A 13323-nucleotide genomic window follows, 5' to 3' on the forward strand; every position below is an offset into this window, starting at 1 on the left:
CTGGAGCTGTCCATGCAGGCTGGGGAGGTGGTTTAGTGTCAGTGAATGTCAGCAGCCGTGGGCAGGCCCAGCCTGGGGCCGGGTCCCACAGCCTCCATCCCCGCCCGGGAGCCGCTGGGCTCCAGCCCGGCCTCCCTCAGGAGCACAGGCCGTGGGCGAGCAGGGCCGGCCTCACCACAGCTCTGCTGCCTTTTGAGGCTGGGAGCAAAGAGAGATTTCCTGGGCTTGTGGTTTTTAGAATGTAGATGTCACAGAGGCAGCTCTAATTTCTAAATGGTGCAAAGCGCTGTCAGTTCTCAGAACTGGCCAGCTATTGGCCTGTCCTAAGCACAGAGGAGACTCTCGGCAGCTTCTCTCACAGAAATCACTTCCATGGGTGTTTCTTACTTCTTTCCCCAAAGGTCAGTCAATGGGAAATCACCTCAGGCAGTAATCCCACAAAAGCCCACACAACTCTTTACACCAGTGGGAAAGCAATCTGGAGCACAACAGGAGGGTCCCTGAGCATATCACTGCTGAAACTGTTCCATAATGGGGTTTGAAACAGTCCCTGATGAAAATGAATTTCCATCCTGTTCCTGTTTCAACATCTCCAGGAGCTTCCTTTGGTTCTGCTGGCTTACATGTAGAGTGCCACCTTGGTGTGGCTGCTGACCCTGCCTGGGCAGTGGTTCTGAAGGATGGGTGATAAAAACCAACACTTTAAAATCACTGACTCCAAACCTTTCTTAATTTCTTCCTGTGGACAGCTGTTTTGCAGAGCCCAAAAGAATATGTGAAGGTCTCTAATAAGAAAGAGCCTGCAGTAGCATAGTCAAATCCCACTGCTTAATGTTAAATTACAGTTTCCAAGCAGACAAATGCTGCTGCATTTCACTAAAACAAACAAACATTAGAGTGTAGCAACATCTTGTAGATCCTGGAATCATAACTTCAGCAGTGACTGTTTGTTCTGTAAGTCCCTCTAGTTTCATCAAATAACTACAGCATCAAATCTTGGAAGCCAGTACATTAAACAAAATGACATAACATATAAAATTCATGCTTCCTCTCATGGAAATAAAAATGAATCGAAGAATGGCATTAGGAATTTTTAAAGTACAAGGAGAAATATATTTGATGTTAGTAGAATTTTTTTAAATTATTTTGCTACTGTGACTAAAGAATGTACTCTTCTCTGTATGTCATCAAGAGCTTTTCATTTGCTAAGGCTTTGTGGGCCCTGTACCATCTTAGCTATTTAAAAGCTGTTTATTTGCAATTTGTAACTAAGAAAGCAGTCACTGATCTTTAGCATCAGATTTTGTGTGACTCTCTTAATACCCTGCAGATGTTTCTCACCACACACTGACACCTGAGGATATTATGATTGTCAAGAAGATTGGTGTGGATTTGATGCTTCAGCACCTCCCAGGACTGGGACACTCCTCAGCAACACAGTCTGTGGGCAGCCAAGAGAAGCAGAGGTGGGAGATGAATAAAGAAGCACACCTTGTAATTCACCTTGATAATCAAAGCACTTTGGGCTCTCAAACTACAAAGGTGTGTCCACTGAGAAATTCACAAGTGGTGCCTGAAACTGTCAAGCTGTCAAGTCTGATTTTTGCTCCTCGATGTTTCCCTCCAAGCACAGAGTCCTGTGAGATGCAGTGAGCAAGGAGCAGTGCCTGCTGCCTCAGAACATCTGAGCCTGCCTGGATCAAACCCAGCTGCTTCTCCTTTCTGGGATTGCCCTCCCTCCTGAATTTTGGCCTTTGTTCCCATCACTCCCCAGAGGTTTCTCCACACCCTCCCTCCCTCCCTTTCTCCATTGCTCTTCTGCCAGGCTTCTCAGTCTATCCTTTTTCCACACAAAGTCATCAATGGGTAGCTTCTTCACAAATGATAAGATTGAAAAAAAAGTGAAATAATGTAAAAAATAAAATTAGGGACTTACCTGAGTAAGAACTAATTTTGGTTTCAAAGTTTATTCTAACTTCAATTCTGCTCAGGAATTTTCTTTTTAAGAAGATTTTGTAAAAACTTTTCTGAGAATTTTTGTATGATGACAAAATAACTTCCACTCTGATAGAGTCTTATACAATTTCATATTTATCAGACACTGCTCTTGAAAACTTTGGGCAAATATCATTATCCCAGTCCTTTTTCCCCATTCTGGATTGTCAGCAACATTTTGGACTTGGTCTGGAGAGGCCACCACAGTGCTCAGTTACCCACAGCCTGCTCCCATGTGCTACAAAATTCCCTGAAGAGCTTCTTGTGTGAGCTCAATCCCACCTGGAGAAGCATTCCCTCCACAGCTCATTCAATCTCTCTCCAATTCCTCACATCCATCCTCCATATATTCTTCTAATTCTCTCGCTACAAGGTTGTCCTATTCCTCTATCCATGCACAGGTTTCCACCTGGAGCACCTTTTGAGAAATACCACCCAGAGCTGCTTCTGTTCTGGATAAACATGGGTTGTTCTTTCAGCCCAGCACCTCATCTTTCTCTTGCTTCCCCTCACTGGCACCTTCTTCTAGGGTATAAAACATGACATTCCTTTATTTGCATTTTTGATGCATAAACATACTTATTCTATCTTTTCCTTCATTTTTTTTTATTAATTACCGAGGAGGTAGCACCTGCCTCCAGGTTTTCCAACAGCAATAGAACTTATAGAAAATCCACCCAGTTAAAGGCAATTGCTGCAGCAATTTTTATATAATAATAAATTGATAACAGTTCTGATTTCTTTCCTTAGTAACTGAGGAACACCTGAGAAACTCTGCTTCTTTCTTATGGGAACAGGACATTACAAAAGAGTTGACAATCTGACAACTCTCAGTGCAAGTTTTAAATAGCTTCAAGAACCTACAGTTTGCACTTCAGTTCAGAAATTCATTGTATTCCACAGAACCAGACCATGTTTGCATGAAAAGGGCTACAAACATTTTAGAAGAGTTGACTTGATTAATATTAATGAATATATTAAAGATATTACATATTGTACCAGCCCACATGCAGGGCAAGAATACAATATTTTACTGTTCACTGGGATTTTATCAGACATTAACACACACCTCTGCTATTCTGCAGAGCTTGTCTCTTTAGCCACCCAAGAAGGTTAGTAACAAAGATAAATAAATCTAGTACATGCCATGAAATATCTTTGTGTAATTAGAGTATGGTCCTTAAAGGTACAGCATTACATCCTCAGCTTATTCAGAAAACTGGCAGGGATGCAGATTTTTCTCTGCTGTTTCAAATATTCCAGTCACCTGGCACCCACAGCTGCACTACACAGCTCTTCCCCAGCTCTCCAGTTTCTTACCACAAAGCCTCTAAGTATGACTATGACAGGAGACATTGTCTCCCTCATTCCTTCACATCTAGAAAAGGCAAGCTGAAAAATATTGAATTTTTCAACAGTCACAGGAGCTTGAAACAGCTAATTCATCTGCAAAGCAGTGTTCAGCCAGACCACAGTAAAAACACTGGTTTTTTTTTTTGAAGTTGACCAAGTGTCACCCGAGTTTCAAAGAAGGAAGCACTGTTCTCCTCCCTCCTCCCAGCTGCAGATGACAGCACCTGTTTGAAGTTTCATTTTAAAATATTAAGGCAATGCTTTACTCTCAGATCTGCAGGGAGCTGCTCTGCTCTCCCCATATGCACAAAGTCAGGCTGCTTGCCCTTCATCCCCTGTCCTGGGAGACAATGCAGGGAGAGCACGTGGGGCACCCAGACCCTTTGTGCTGACCCAGGAGCAACACAGCGGCAGCCCTGGAGCCTCAGCACAGTCTCACCTCATCCTGCTTTGATCACAAGTGAAAGGGAGGTGGTTTTCAGCAAAAAAATCATTGTGGAATGAAGCACATTGTCAGTGGGGTGTGGGGGGGAAGACTCCTCCATCCAACATCTCTTTGCCCCTAAGGGTCCGTGATGATGCTCAAGGACCCTGTGGTACACCAGTCCTGGGAAAGCTCCTAAGGACAATCCTCATTTCTGTAACACCTGGTCCAGAGCCTAAAACACACCTGTACCTTGCTATTGTTACTTCCTAGAACCAAGTCCTTTCATGGCTCTTGGAGACACTGTGGATATATAAACCCAACAGCACTTTAGCTTCAAGTTTCTAGAACTTCCCAGCCACCAGTGACACTGTCAGCTTTACCCTTATTTACACAGTGGTGGCACAGAGACAACCATGAGAAAGACCTTTCCTCATTTTGTGAGCACATAACCCCCCAGATATCTGGGATTTTAAGTCCTTTGTATGTGCAAAAGTTAAATGGCCACCACAGCTCTCCTCAAATCATTCGTGCCTGGGTGTCAGGGTGTGGGTTACTGCACGATGCTGCACCAGATGATCTGACAGCACACTCACGTGTGGCTGCACACAGAACACTTCACACACCAGAGGTGGAGGTTGCTCTAAACCTGACTTTACAGAGAGAGAAGAAACAGAGAGGGGAAGTGATTTCACAGAGGACAAACAGGAAAGACTATAGAGTTATGGAAGTTCTACCCAGGTCACCATTAAATAACCCGGTGGCACAAAAATATTTTTTCTTTTCCATTTCTGGGGTGAACATAATTTCAAATTATAAAATGGGAACAAAACTAGAAGTTATCTACATTTGATTCCAGAAAAAGAAAAAGAAATCTATTAGAACTCTTCATTTTTACTTAATTGGTTTTGCTTCTGGGCAAAACAGATATATAAAAGTCTTCTATCTAAGAAAATATATTAAAAAAATTAAAAATATGATTAAATGTATTCTGCCACATTATATATTTTATGCAGTAACAGAAGACAATATTTTAACAGCACTGCTTTTGAATCACTCCAGAGCATTCAGCAGGAGTCAATTTATACTGCAAGAGAATAATGATGTACCTCGACTCATTTTAATTTCAATAATTGAATGAGAAATAGGAAAGCCTATTGAAAGGACTGTATTCTGGTCAAAGACTAATGAGAAAATAGTTTTGAGCCTCTGAGTCAGTGGGTGTCATGGTAACAATGCATTATCGAAATCTGATTAGTATGCCCAGCAGCTTTATAAATGATAACATGCTCTTCTAATTGTATTTCCCTTTCTTCCCCTGTGCTAAGTTTTATATTCACAACAGGTAAGAGGAAAAGGCAGCATTCTGTTTACCTGCAAGTTTCAACCATGCCCAGCACTAACAAACTCTGAAATCTGTCATGCAGCACTTGACAAATTTTCCTACCACCTTAAAACAAGAAGCTGAGCCTTCCATTTCTCTCCTCCTGTATTATATGCAATTATTTAAGTTAAATTATCCTCTTCTTTTAAAGGTAATTATTTCTAAGGATATACACATGAAAAAGAGAACACAGTGAAAACACAAGCATCTTGAGAAAAAGCCTGTTTTTCTTAGGAGAAAGTGATGCAAGAGAAGAGTAAGTGCATGTTTAATTCATCTCAGAAAGCGTGACTCCTGGTTCTTGAGGTTTTGAAAAGAAGGAGGGGATTTTCTTGTGTTTAGAGGACTGTGTGTGCCTTTGGTAGCTCATTACAAACTCAGAAATCAGGAGGAACCATGAAATTAAATAGGATACATTTCCTCCTCATGAAGAAGAGAACTAATACTGCTTCATAAAATAAACACAATGAAAATACAAGGTTGAAGGCTTAATAATGCTCCTTTTATAAGCGAGCCTCAGGTGAATAGCCTGGGAGACCTTTATTATATTAACAGTAAAGAACTCTATTTAAACTGCTGCCTCACAAATCTGATGCAAAGTAATTTCAAAATATAGAAGCTCAGCCTTATCCAATGGATTTTAGTTTTGAGAGTAAAATGGTGTCCTATTTTTCAACAGAAAGACAAAAAAATCTAACTCATGTTGGCCCTATTTCCATGACCCTTGTAACTTAAATATTTAATTTTTATTTTCAGTGTTCACTTTCATTTATTTATTCAGCTTCAAATCCATATGATGAAAGGGCAGGAAAGCTCATATTCTTATTCTCTAGGTAAGCCCAGATACTCTAAGTCATATGACAAATAATGCGTAATACAAGAAGTCAATCAGCATTATTAATAATGGGACCATGTTTGCCATAGTGCATGAACAGGGGAAAAATGAATACAGCAAGACCTGAAAAGCTTATTACTCCTTGTTACATGCACTGCCACGGGGGCAGAGTTTAAGATGTACAAAACACTGAAAGCAATCAGTCTAAAGTCAACACTGTGAAAGGCAGAGGAAGATTTTATCTGCGTTTGGGAATTCAGCAGAGAGTGCAAGGTCCCCCTGAGAACAGAGAGGCAGTGAAGCAGGCAGTGAATGAAGGAGCTCCTGGAGGGAGCAGGGCCGGTTCAGGGACTCTAGGCACTGACCTGGGCCTGAAGCAGCATCCTGAGATCCAATCTGTGTGTCCTTCCCCTGTCAGGAGGATGTTCCCATCAGGGAAGCCCCACGTCTTCCACAGGCGGTCATCGCTGCCGCTCAGCACGATGTTTTTGCGGGGGTGTAAAGCCAAGCTGCAGGAGAAAAGAAAGGCAGGTTATGTTTTGTACCAGTTCCATTTTATGTGAAATACATAAGAACCATTTAACTCAGGGCAATAGCCCCAGGAGTCTGATTCTTTATGGACTGAGCAAACAGCGATGCTTTCTAAGCTCATGAGAATTCAAAATACATGCTGTGGAGATGAGCTGCTGCTGCTGCTGCTGCTGAAGAAAAAAGAACAAGACTGATTTCTGTGAGACCAGAATTGTTTTCACACTCTCTTGAAGTTCCACTTAACACTCAAAAAATGCTTTGAAATACTTTGTTAGGTCATGCTCTAACAAACATGCAAGAGGGTAACAAGCTGCACCAACATGATTAACTTTCCTATTTATCCAAAATAATTCCAAAAAGCACCGATGTCAGCCTGTCCCCACTTGTGTCCACAGGTGTAAAGTCTCCTACCACTGTGAAATAACTCAAATGATAACTACAGTCCAGGAGCTACTGTGATTGCCAGCACTTTATACCCCATTCACTGGGACTAGGTCAGAAAATTCATTCCAATTCTGTACTCTGAATGTGTTCCATGTTTTCATTTTTAATGTGTAGCACACTGCGATGTAATGGAAATCATACACTTAACACGCCCCTAGACTGAAAACTCAGTTTATTTTTGATTTAGCAACTGCAGTGCTGCTTAAAATGGATCCAGGGAAGAAAATCAATCTGTTGGAAAGATAACAAGTAGTGTATTTCATATGGATTTGGTTATTTGATTTAAATCATTGTAATGCCTTACTATTTGTTGAACATCAAAAAGTTTTAGTAGTTGACTTTGGTCCCAGGAGTGGCTTATTTAGACAGATTAGATCTGGAGTTCAGAATCAAACTGCAATAATGGGCAGAGGAATCACAACCTGTGTGTGCACCTAGTTCTGCTGTGCATCAGAGGGCCGACAGCTTGGAGAGAAAAATGCTTATTAAAGCAGAATGAGAGGAGAGAGAGACAATGCCAAGCACCCAAATAGGAAGAAAAGAGAGGACTTAGAAGGCACAATATCAATCTCTTTTTTTATTAGTACCTTTCTCCTGCACTCAAATTATTTCACAAAATCCTAAACCAGAACCACAGCATCTACTATACTGGGAAAAATAATTCCCTCTATCAAATCCATGCTAAAGATATATTTATGCCAACTAGAATTTCATCAGAAAACATCTATTCTTGCAGTTTAATGCCCAGCCTAGGAAGACTCCTACAGACTCATCAGCTGAATCCATCTGCTCGAGCAAGGAGCCTGGGATTTACTCATTCTCCAGTTTCTTAGGAAAAAATGTTTTCTATCTTTTCCTAAAAAGGATAAATTTCCTCTACATTTATAGGAAAAAAGAGAAGGAGTGAATGATGCTATTTAAATTCTCCAGAGATGCCCAGGGAGCAGTTGTATCACTTAGATTGGCCACAACAGATATCTAGAAGAGCAAGAGGGGAATAGAGATAAAAGGAGAGAATTAAAGGCTTTGCACCAGTGGCCTGCAAATTACAGGATGAGAAGAGCTGTCCCAGAATTCTTCTACTTGGGAGACCTCTGAGGCACCAACAAACTCACTGCTGCTATCTGAATGTGCACACAGCTGACATTTCTCTCTTAACCTGCTTCAGACACTTCAGATCCCTTCCAGTTTTTCCCTCCAGATTCTTCTGGTCTTAGTGGGGGCTGTTGTGAAGCCTTTCCATCAGCTCTCTTACATTCTTCCTAAAGATCTGCCTTCTCAGCTCCCAAGGTGCATTACACAGCCTTAGATCACCTTCAGTTCACCTTTGATGCAGAGAAAATTTTACCTGGTGTCTTCCTCTGGACCCTGACTCTCCTGAACAATCCTTACACCCTGGCCATGCTGCAGCTGTGCTCTCATCCATCCTGCCCCAGCTCCCAGGAGCGTTCTGCCTACCCTCAACCCTCCCAACACACTTCCAGCCCAACTTCTGAAATGCTCAAACTTCTGCACTGACCACACACTGCCATGGAGCTTTGGGAAAATCCATAAAGTGAATTTAATACAGAAGAAAATATCTTGCTGTCTATAGGAACGCTGCAAATTTGTTTTTCACAGTCTTTCCTTTAAATTGAAGAGCTTTTGTAAAATGCTGCTGCCGTCCAATGTTTTTCTTCCTCCATGCCATTTTTACAGGCACACAGTGAACATCATTTAATTAACTGCAAATTTGTGACACAACTGCTGTTGAGCTGCTTCTGAGAGAGGGAAGCCCATTCATCCAAAAGGCATTCTATATGCAGCATTAATTAGGCACCCTTGTCTTCATTTCTGGCAATCCAGCATTGTATAGATTTTTGCTTCATCTCTGTTCACAGGGTCTAATTATTTCCAGCACAGAAGACTTTGGGTGGATTGGAATGGAAATCAATAATGGAACATGTGTGATAGGAACATTAGTTTTCTCCTCCTCCTCCTTTGGGATAAAGTGGGATCAGTGGAGACTCAGCCAAGAAAAAAACAAACCCAACAAAAAAAACCCTCTCAGAGATTTGCTGCTGTTGAGTATATAAATACCCTTGTTTACACAACTCACTGGGGCTTTATAAGACATTCTCATCTCTTCAGCACTTGCCATGGTAGATATATAGTACTCCCAGTAATTTGCTTTCAAAACAATCATTGATTATTTTAATTTATTTTGACTGAGCCATAAATAAAAATACAGTATCTTCAGATGCAAACTACTTTCAGTCTCAGGATGTTCCACACTTGAGCACTGCACACATAAAATCAACCTTCAGGTCAGAAAGTGCTGCACCCAGAGCTGTCTGGGGAACATCAGCTGGGTGTTTAATACACACATTAACTTGAGGGAGGGCAGATCTTAGATCCATGTGGAGGAAATCTTCCTGGCACCAGGGTTTCTGAAACACTGGAACCATCTCAGCACACCCTCAGGTATTACCCAGGTAGATGGGTTAGGAGAAGGACTGGTCATTCCACACACAAAACTGACACTGCTTGTATGTGAAATAAAAACCTAACTTAAATTGTCTCAAAATTAGGCACTCACAGAATGAAAAATGCAAAATTAACAACCAGATCAGTACTCCTAAGTGACTTATCCAGCCTCACACAGTTTCTCTGTGGCAGGAACAAGGACAAAATCCAGTTTTCTATGGAATCACATTCAGGATTTATTCAGAAAAATATGTTCTCAATATAGACAGCATTCAGCTGCCAAATTCTAATACAGCATTGTACTGAATATTGCTTTTGATATGTAATTTTTAGAACTTCATGATTTGATCAAATTTATTTGCATTCCCAGGTACTGGCAAAGAGGTTTCTTGTTAATGCCAGTAGCTGCTCTCAGACCAGAAAGCTCTTCTGCTGCATTTCTTGCTCCAAAATATGAGAGCAGCAGAGTTCCTGCAAGATTAAAAATAACCCTAAATGCAATTTTCCTAGCGACAGAAAGATTTCAGCCAATATTTTCCTACACAAAAAATCTGCCTTGCTCATCATACCTAGAACAGGAAATTTTGGGCTGAGAAGTTGTATTTGGGTAAAGTTACAACTGGCTGAAAACCTTGGTTTTGTAGTGAAAACTGTTGGGAAATTGCTGATATTTCTTTCTCTGCCATTGGGGTGGGTTTTGGAGGCAAGGACACGAAATGCAGTGAATTCCAGAGGATGGATACTGGTTACAGTCTCAGACAAGAACAAATATATATAAATAAGAGGCCATCAACAGCCCTACTGAAATCAGTGATATTGTTCACATGCACATAGTTATATTGCTGGACTGCACCCTAAAAACCTACAGAGTTTGTAAAAGCCAAAGTTTTATTCCAGGCCTGATTTTGCTGGATGTGAGCCAGTTGTGCTGAGACAAAGGACAAACTAAGCAGAGCATTAGGAACTGTTCCTGTGGCAATGGATGTGTGAACTGCACAACCTGACCACGTTTTCCCACCTTGGAGCTCCCACTCAACTTTTGAGCTGCCACTTGGCCACTGCCACCCATGCTGGGCTCAGGAATAGCTGCTGGGTGTGTGTGGGATGGCCAATGCTCCCCAGGATCTCCTTCAAACAGGGGCAGCCTGCACATTTATCACAGGGAAATGAGTAGGGCTCACACTACACAAGGGAAGCTCCATTTCCACCTCACTGCTGATTGAGGTCATGGAAATTCCCTCGCTTCCAGAGGGGAAAGGGAATGATAGGAAACACAAAGATCACCCTTCTGCTGCAGCACATCCCTTATTTCCTTCCTTACCTACGTGCTGCTGGGTGAGGATGAGGAAATCCAAGGTGAGCAGCAGCATCCTGAGGGAAGCAGGGCACCCATGGAGCCCAAACAGGCCAGAGAAAAGGGACAAACCACCAGACAAATGCTCTCAGCTAAGATAAAACTGCCAAAAAATTAATGCTAAACACATCACAACAGCCTAATCAATCATTCTGCCTGTTGCAACTCATCCTAACATGCCTTCTCTGAACATCATCTCTCTAATATTGTCATTTCTATCACCTTTTTTCTCTTGGCTTGAGTAACCTGATCTCATCTGACAGCATTCTTCAGTAATAATTATAACATTGACATTTAATTCAGGGTTTTATTGTGCAACCATAGCATAACTGAATAGCTTGCATTCCTGTTCAAGGTCTTAAAATTTATCTTTTCTTGACAAAATGGAAGAGGCGAAAAATGCTTTCAATAGAGAAAAGAAGAGCTAAAATAGACCAAAAAAAAAAAGGATAAAGAAAAAATAAAACAAAAAACAAACCATTAAATAATATAAGAAAGGGAAAATACTCAGAGCAGAAAGCTCCTATCTTTTGTTTCATTTATGTAAATGCCCATCTGGAAGTCAGTGATAGATCTCAGTCAGAGGGATGCATAAAAAACCCGATCCTGTCTGCTGAAATTCCTGGCTGCTTCCCAAGCTCTTATGACTCAGGATTTGGGAGGCAGAAAACTTGCTAGAATCTCAACACACCTGAAGTTAACCTTCTAGACTGCCCAGCAGACCTTGGTAAACCCTAGGAAATAATGAGAAAACAGTCTACCAGAAACTTGAACTTGTATCTCGAGACGCTGAGCAACTTCCTAATTCACAGTCAAGTTTATGGACTTTTTCTAGTCCCCACACACACAGAATCTTCATTCTCAGTCACAGAGCAGCAGCAAACATATTTATTCCTGTGAAGTGGAATAAATTCACACACTTTCTAACCTGGCAAACCCAGTTCTCCTCTCAAAAAGAAATAACTTCAGGAAGTGGACTCTCCCTACAGTATAAAATGCCTCTAAAAAGAATTGTGTTAAATACATTACTGTAAGTCCCTGATGCAGACACAGCTGTGATAAATTCAGAACACCCATTTTGTGGTGTTCTCTGATCACTTTCTGTTTATCTACTCCATGTGCAATTATCAAAATGCATCAATTTGTATTAAGTGAGTGTTGTAAGCTGCCCAGGTTTTACTGCATTAAATCTGACTGTGTACATGCTGTGCCAACATAAAATTGTCTTCTTCTTAACAAAGTTTATCCCTGGATCAAATCTGAGAAAAAAGTCAAAACTATGCTGTTGATCTGCATGTTTTCAAAGGTCTCATCCTTTAAAGACACATGCATATTCCTCAATTATGCAGTACCAGGAGTACTGCCAATTTCACAACATATTAACTTAAAAACATCCATAATCCTGTTCAAGACTGAGTCCTTAATCACATCAGGGCAAGGCAATTTTTCTAGAACCTATATAATAACATGCAAAGCGTTTATGTCATTATAGTCTAGTGTACTGTAAACCTCTGCACCCTTACATTAAGCTTTTTATCTAGAATGTCTGTAAATAACAACAGGCATGAATCTAAATGACTTCTTAGAGAATCTTTACTTATTCACTCTTTTCATTGTGCTTACAAGGTTGTTGATAATTACTGCTGGCCATAGGAAAAAAAAAATCACTTAGTCTATAGCATCAGCTGCCACACATTATAAAAACAGCTCCCTTTTAACCTGCCTTAAACCAGAGCAGCAGGCAAGGAACAAACCACTTTCCTCCACTCAGAGAACCACTCTTTATTTTCAGTGCAAAATCTAGGGGTGGGCTTTGGCTTGATTTTTAAATTTATTAAAAATTTAAATTTAAAGTTTAGATGCTGACAAAGCTGTGAATGGGACAAGACAGATGAAACAGCTGGGGTATTTTTGGTAAGACTGAGGGTGCTATTAAAGGAACCAACTAACTCAGGAGTTGCTTGCAGTGACTGTAGCTCACAAGCTCTTATTTAATATGGATTTGAATCAATTTTTCAAGCTTAGTCAACTTATTAGGTAAGCAGCATACTTTAGGGAGAAATAATTAAGCCAAAAGCAAAAAGAATGAGAGTAGCAACAAATAAGTATATGCAATTAAAAAGTTAAAACATTGACATCCTTTCCTAATAGCTTTCCTCTGGAGTGAAAGCTGCACTTCCGTGCCTGAAATGATTTATGCCATGATTCACACTGCCCATCAGTCACCTTTTACTATCCCTTTATGAAAAATGCTACATCACTTCTTTCAGCAAAAGGCAGCCCCCTGGCAGTATGAAATCACAGCATCCAAAATAGCTCTGTAATGGGATTAGCTGGGATCTGCAGCCTCTGGAAGCCAGCTCTGGAAAGGATCACAGCTCTCAGGACAACTGTACAGAGGAACAGGGGAGGGACACAGAAAACCAAAGCAAAGCAAAGCTTGGCAAAGTGCCCCTGTGGGTTTTCACACTGCACCTCTGCTTGTGAACCACTTCATGGGCAGAGAAGCAAAGGGAAAGGCAATGTTTACAAACTTG

The 13323-nt window shown here is 41.0% G+C and overlaps 1 protein-coding gene across 3 annotated transcripts in view; it reads right to left on the reverse strand.

Moving 5' to 3' along the window:
• Positions 1–13323, reverse strand: part of SPAG16 (sperm associated antigen 16) — a 359993-nt gene that overhangs the window by 187305 nt on the left and 159365 nt on the right. For all 3 annotated transcript variants that reach the window (XM_033516153.1, XM_015635568.3, XM_033516152.1), the window contains exon 11: positions 6357–6500. In XM_033516153.1, the coding sequence (XP_033372044.1) occupies positions 6357–6500 (144 nt within the window). The remainder of the gene's footprint in view (positions 1–6356; positions 6501–13323) is intronic.

This window comes from Parus major, chromosome 7, assembly GCF_001522545.3.
Source record: "Parus major isolate Abel chromosome 7, Parus_major1.1, whole genome shotgun sequence".
Taxonomy (NCBI): Eukaryota; Metazoa; Chordata; class Aves; order Passeriformes; family Paridae; genus Parus; species Parus major.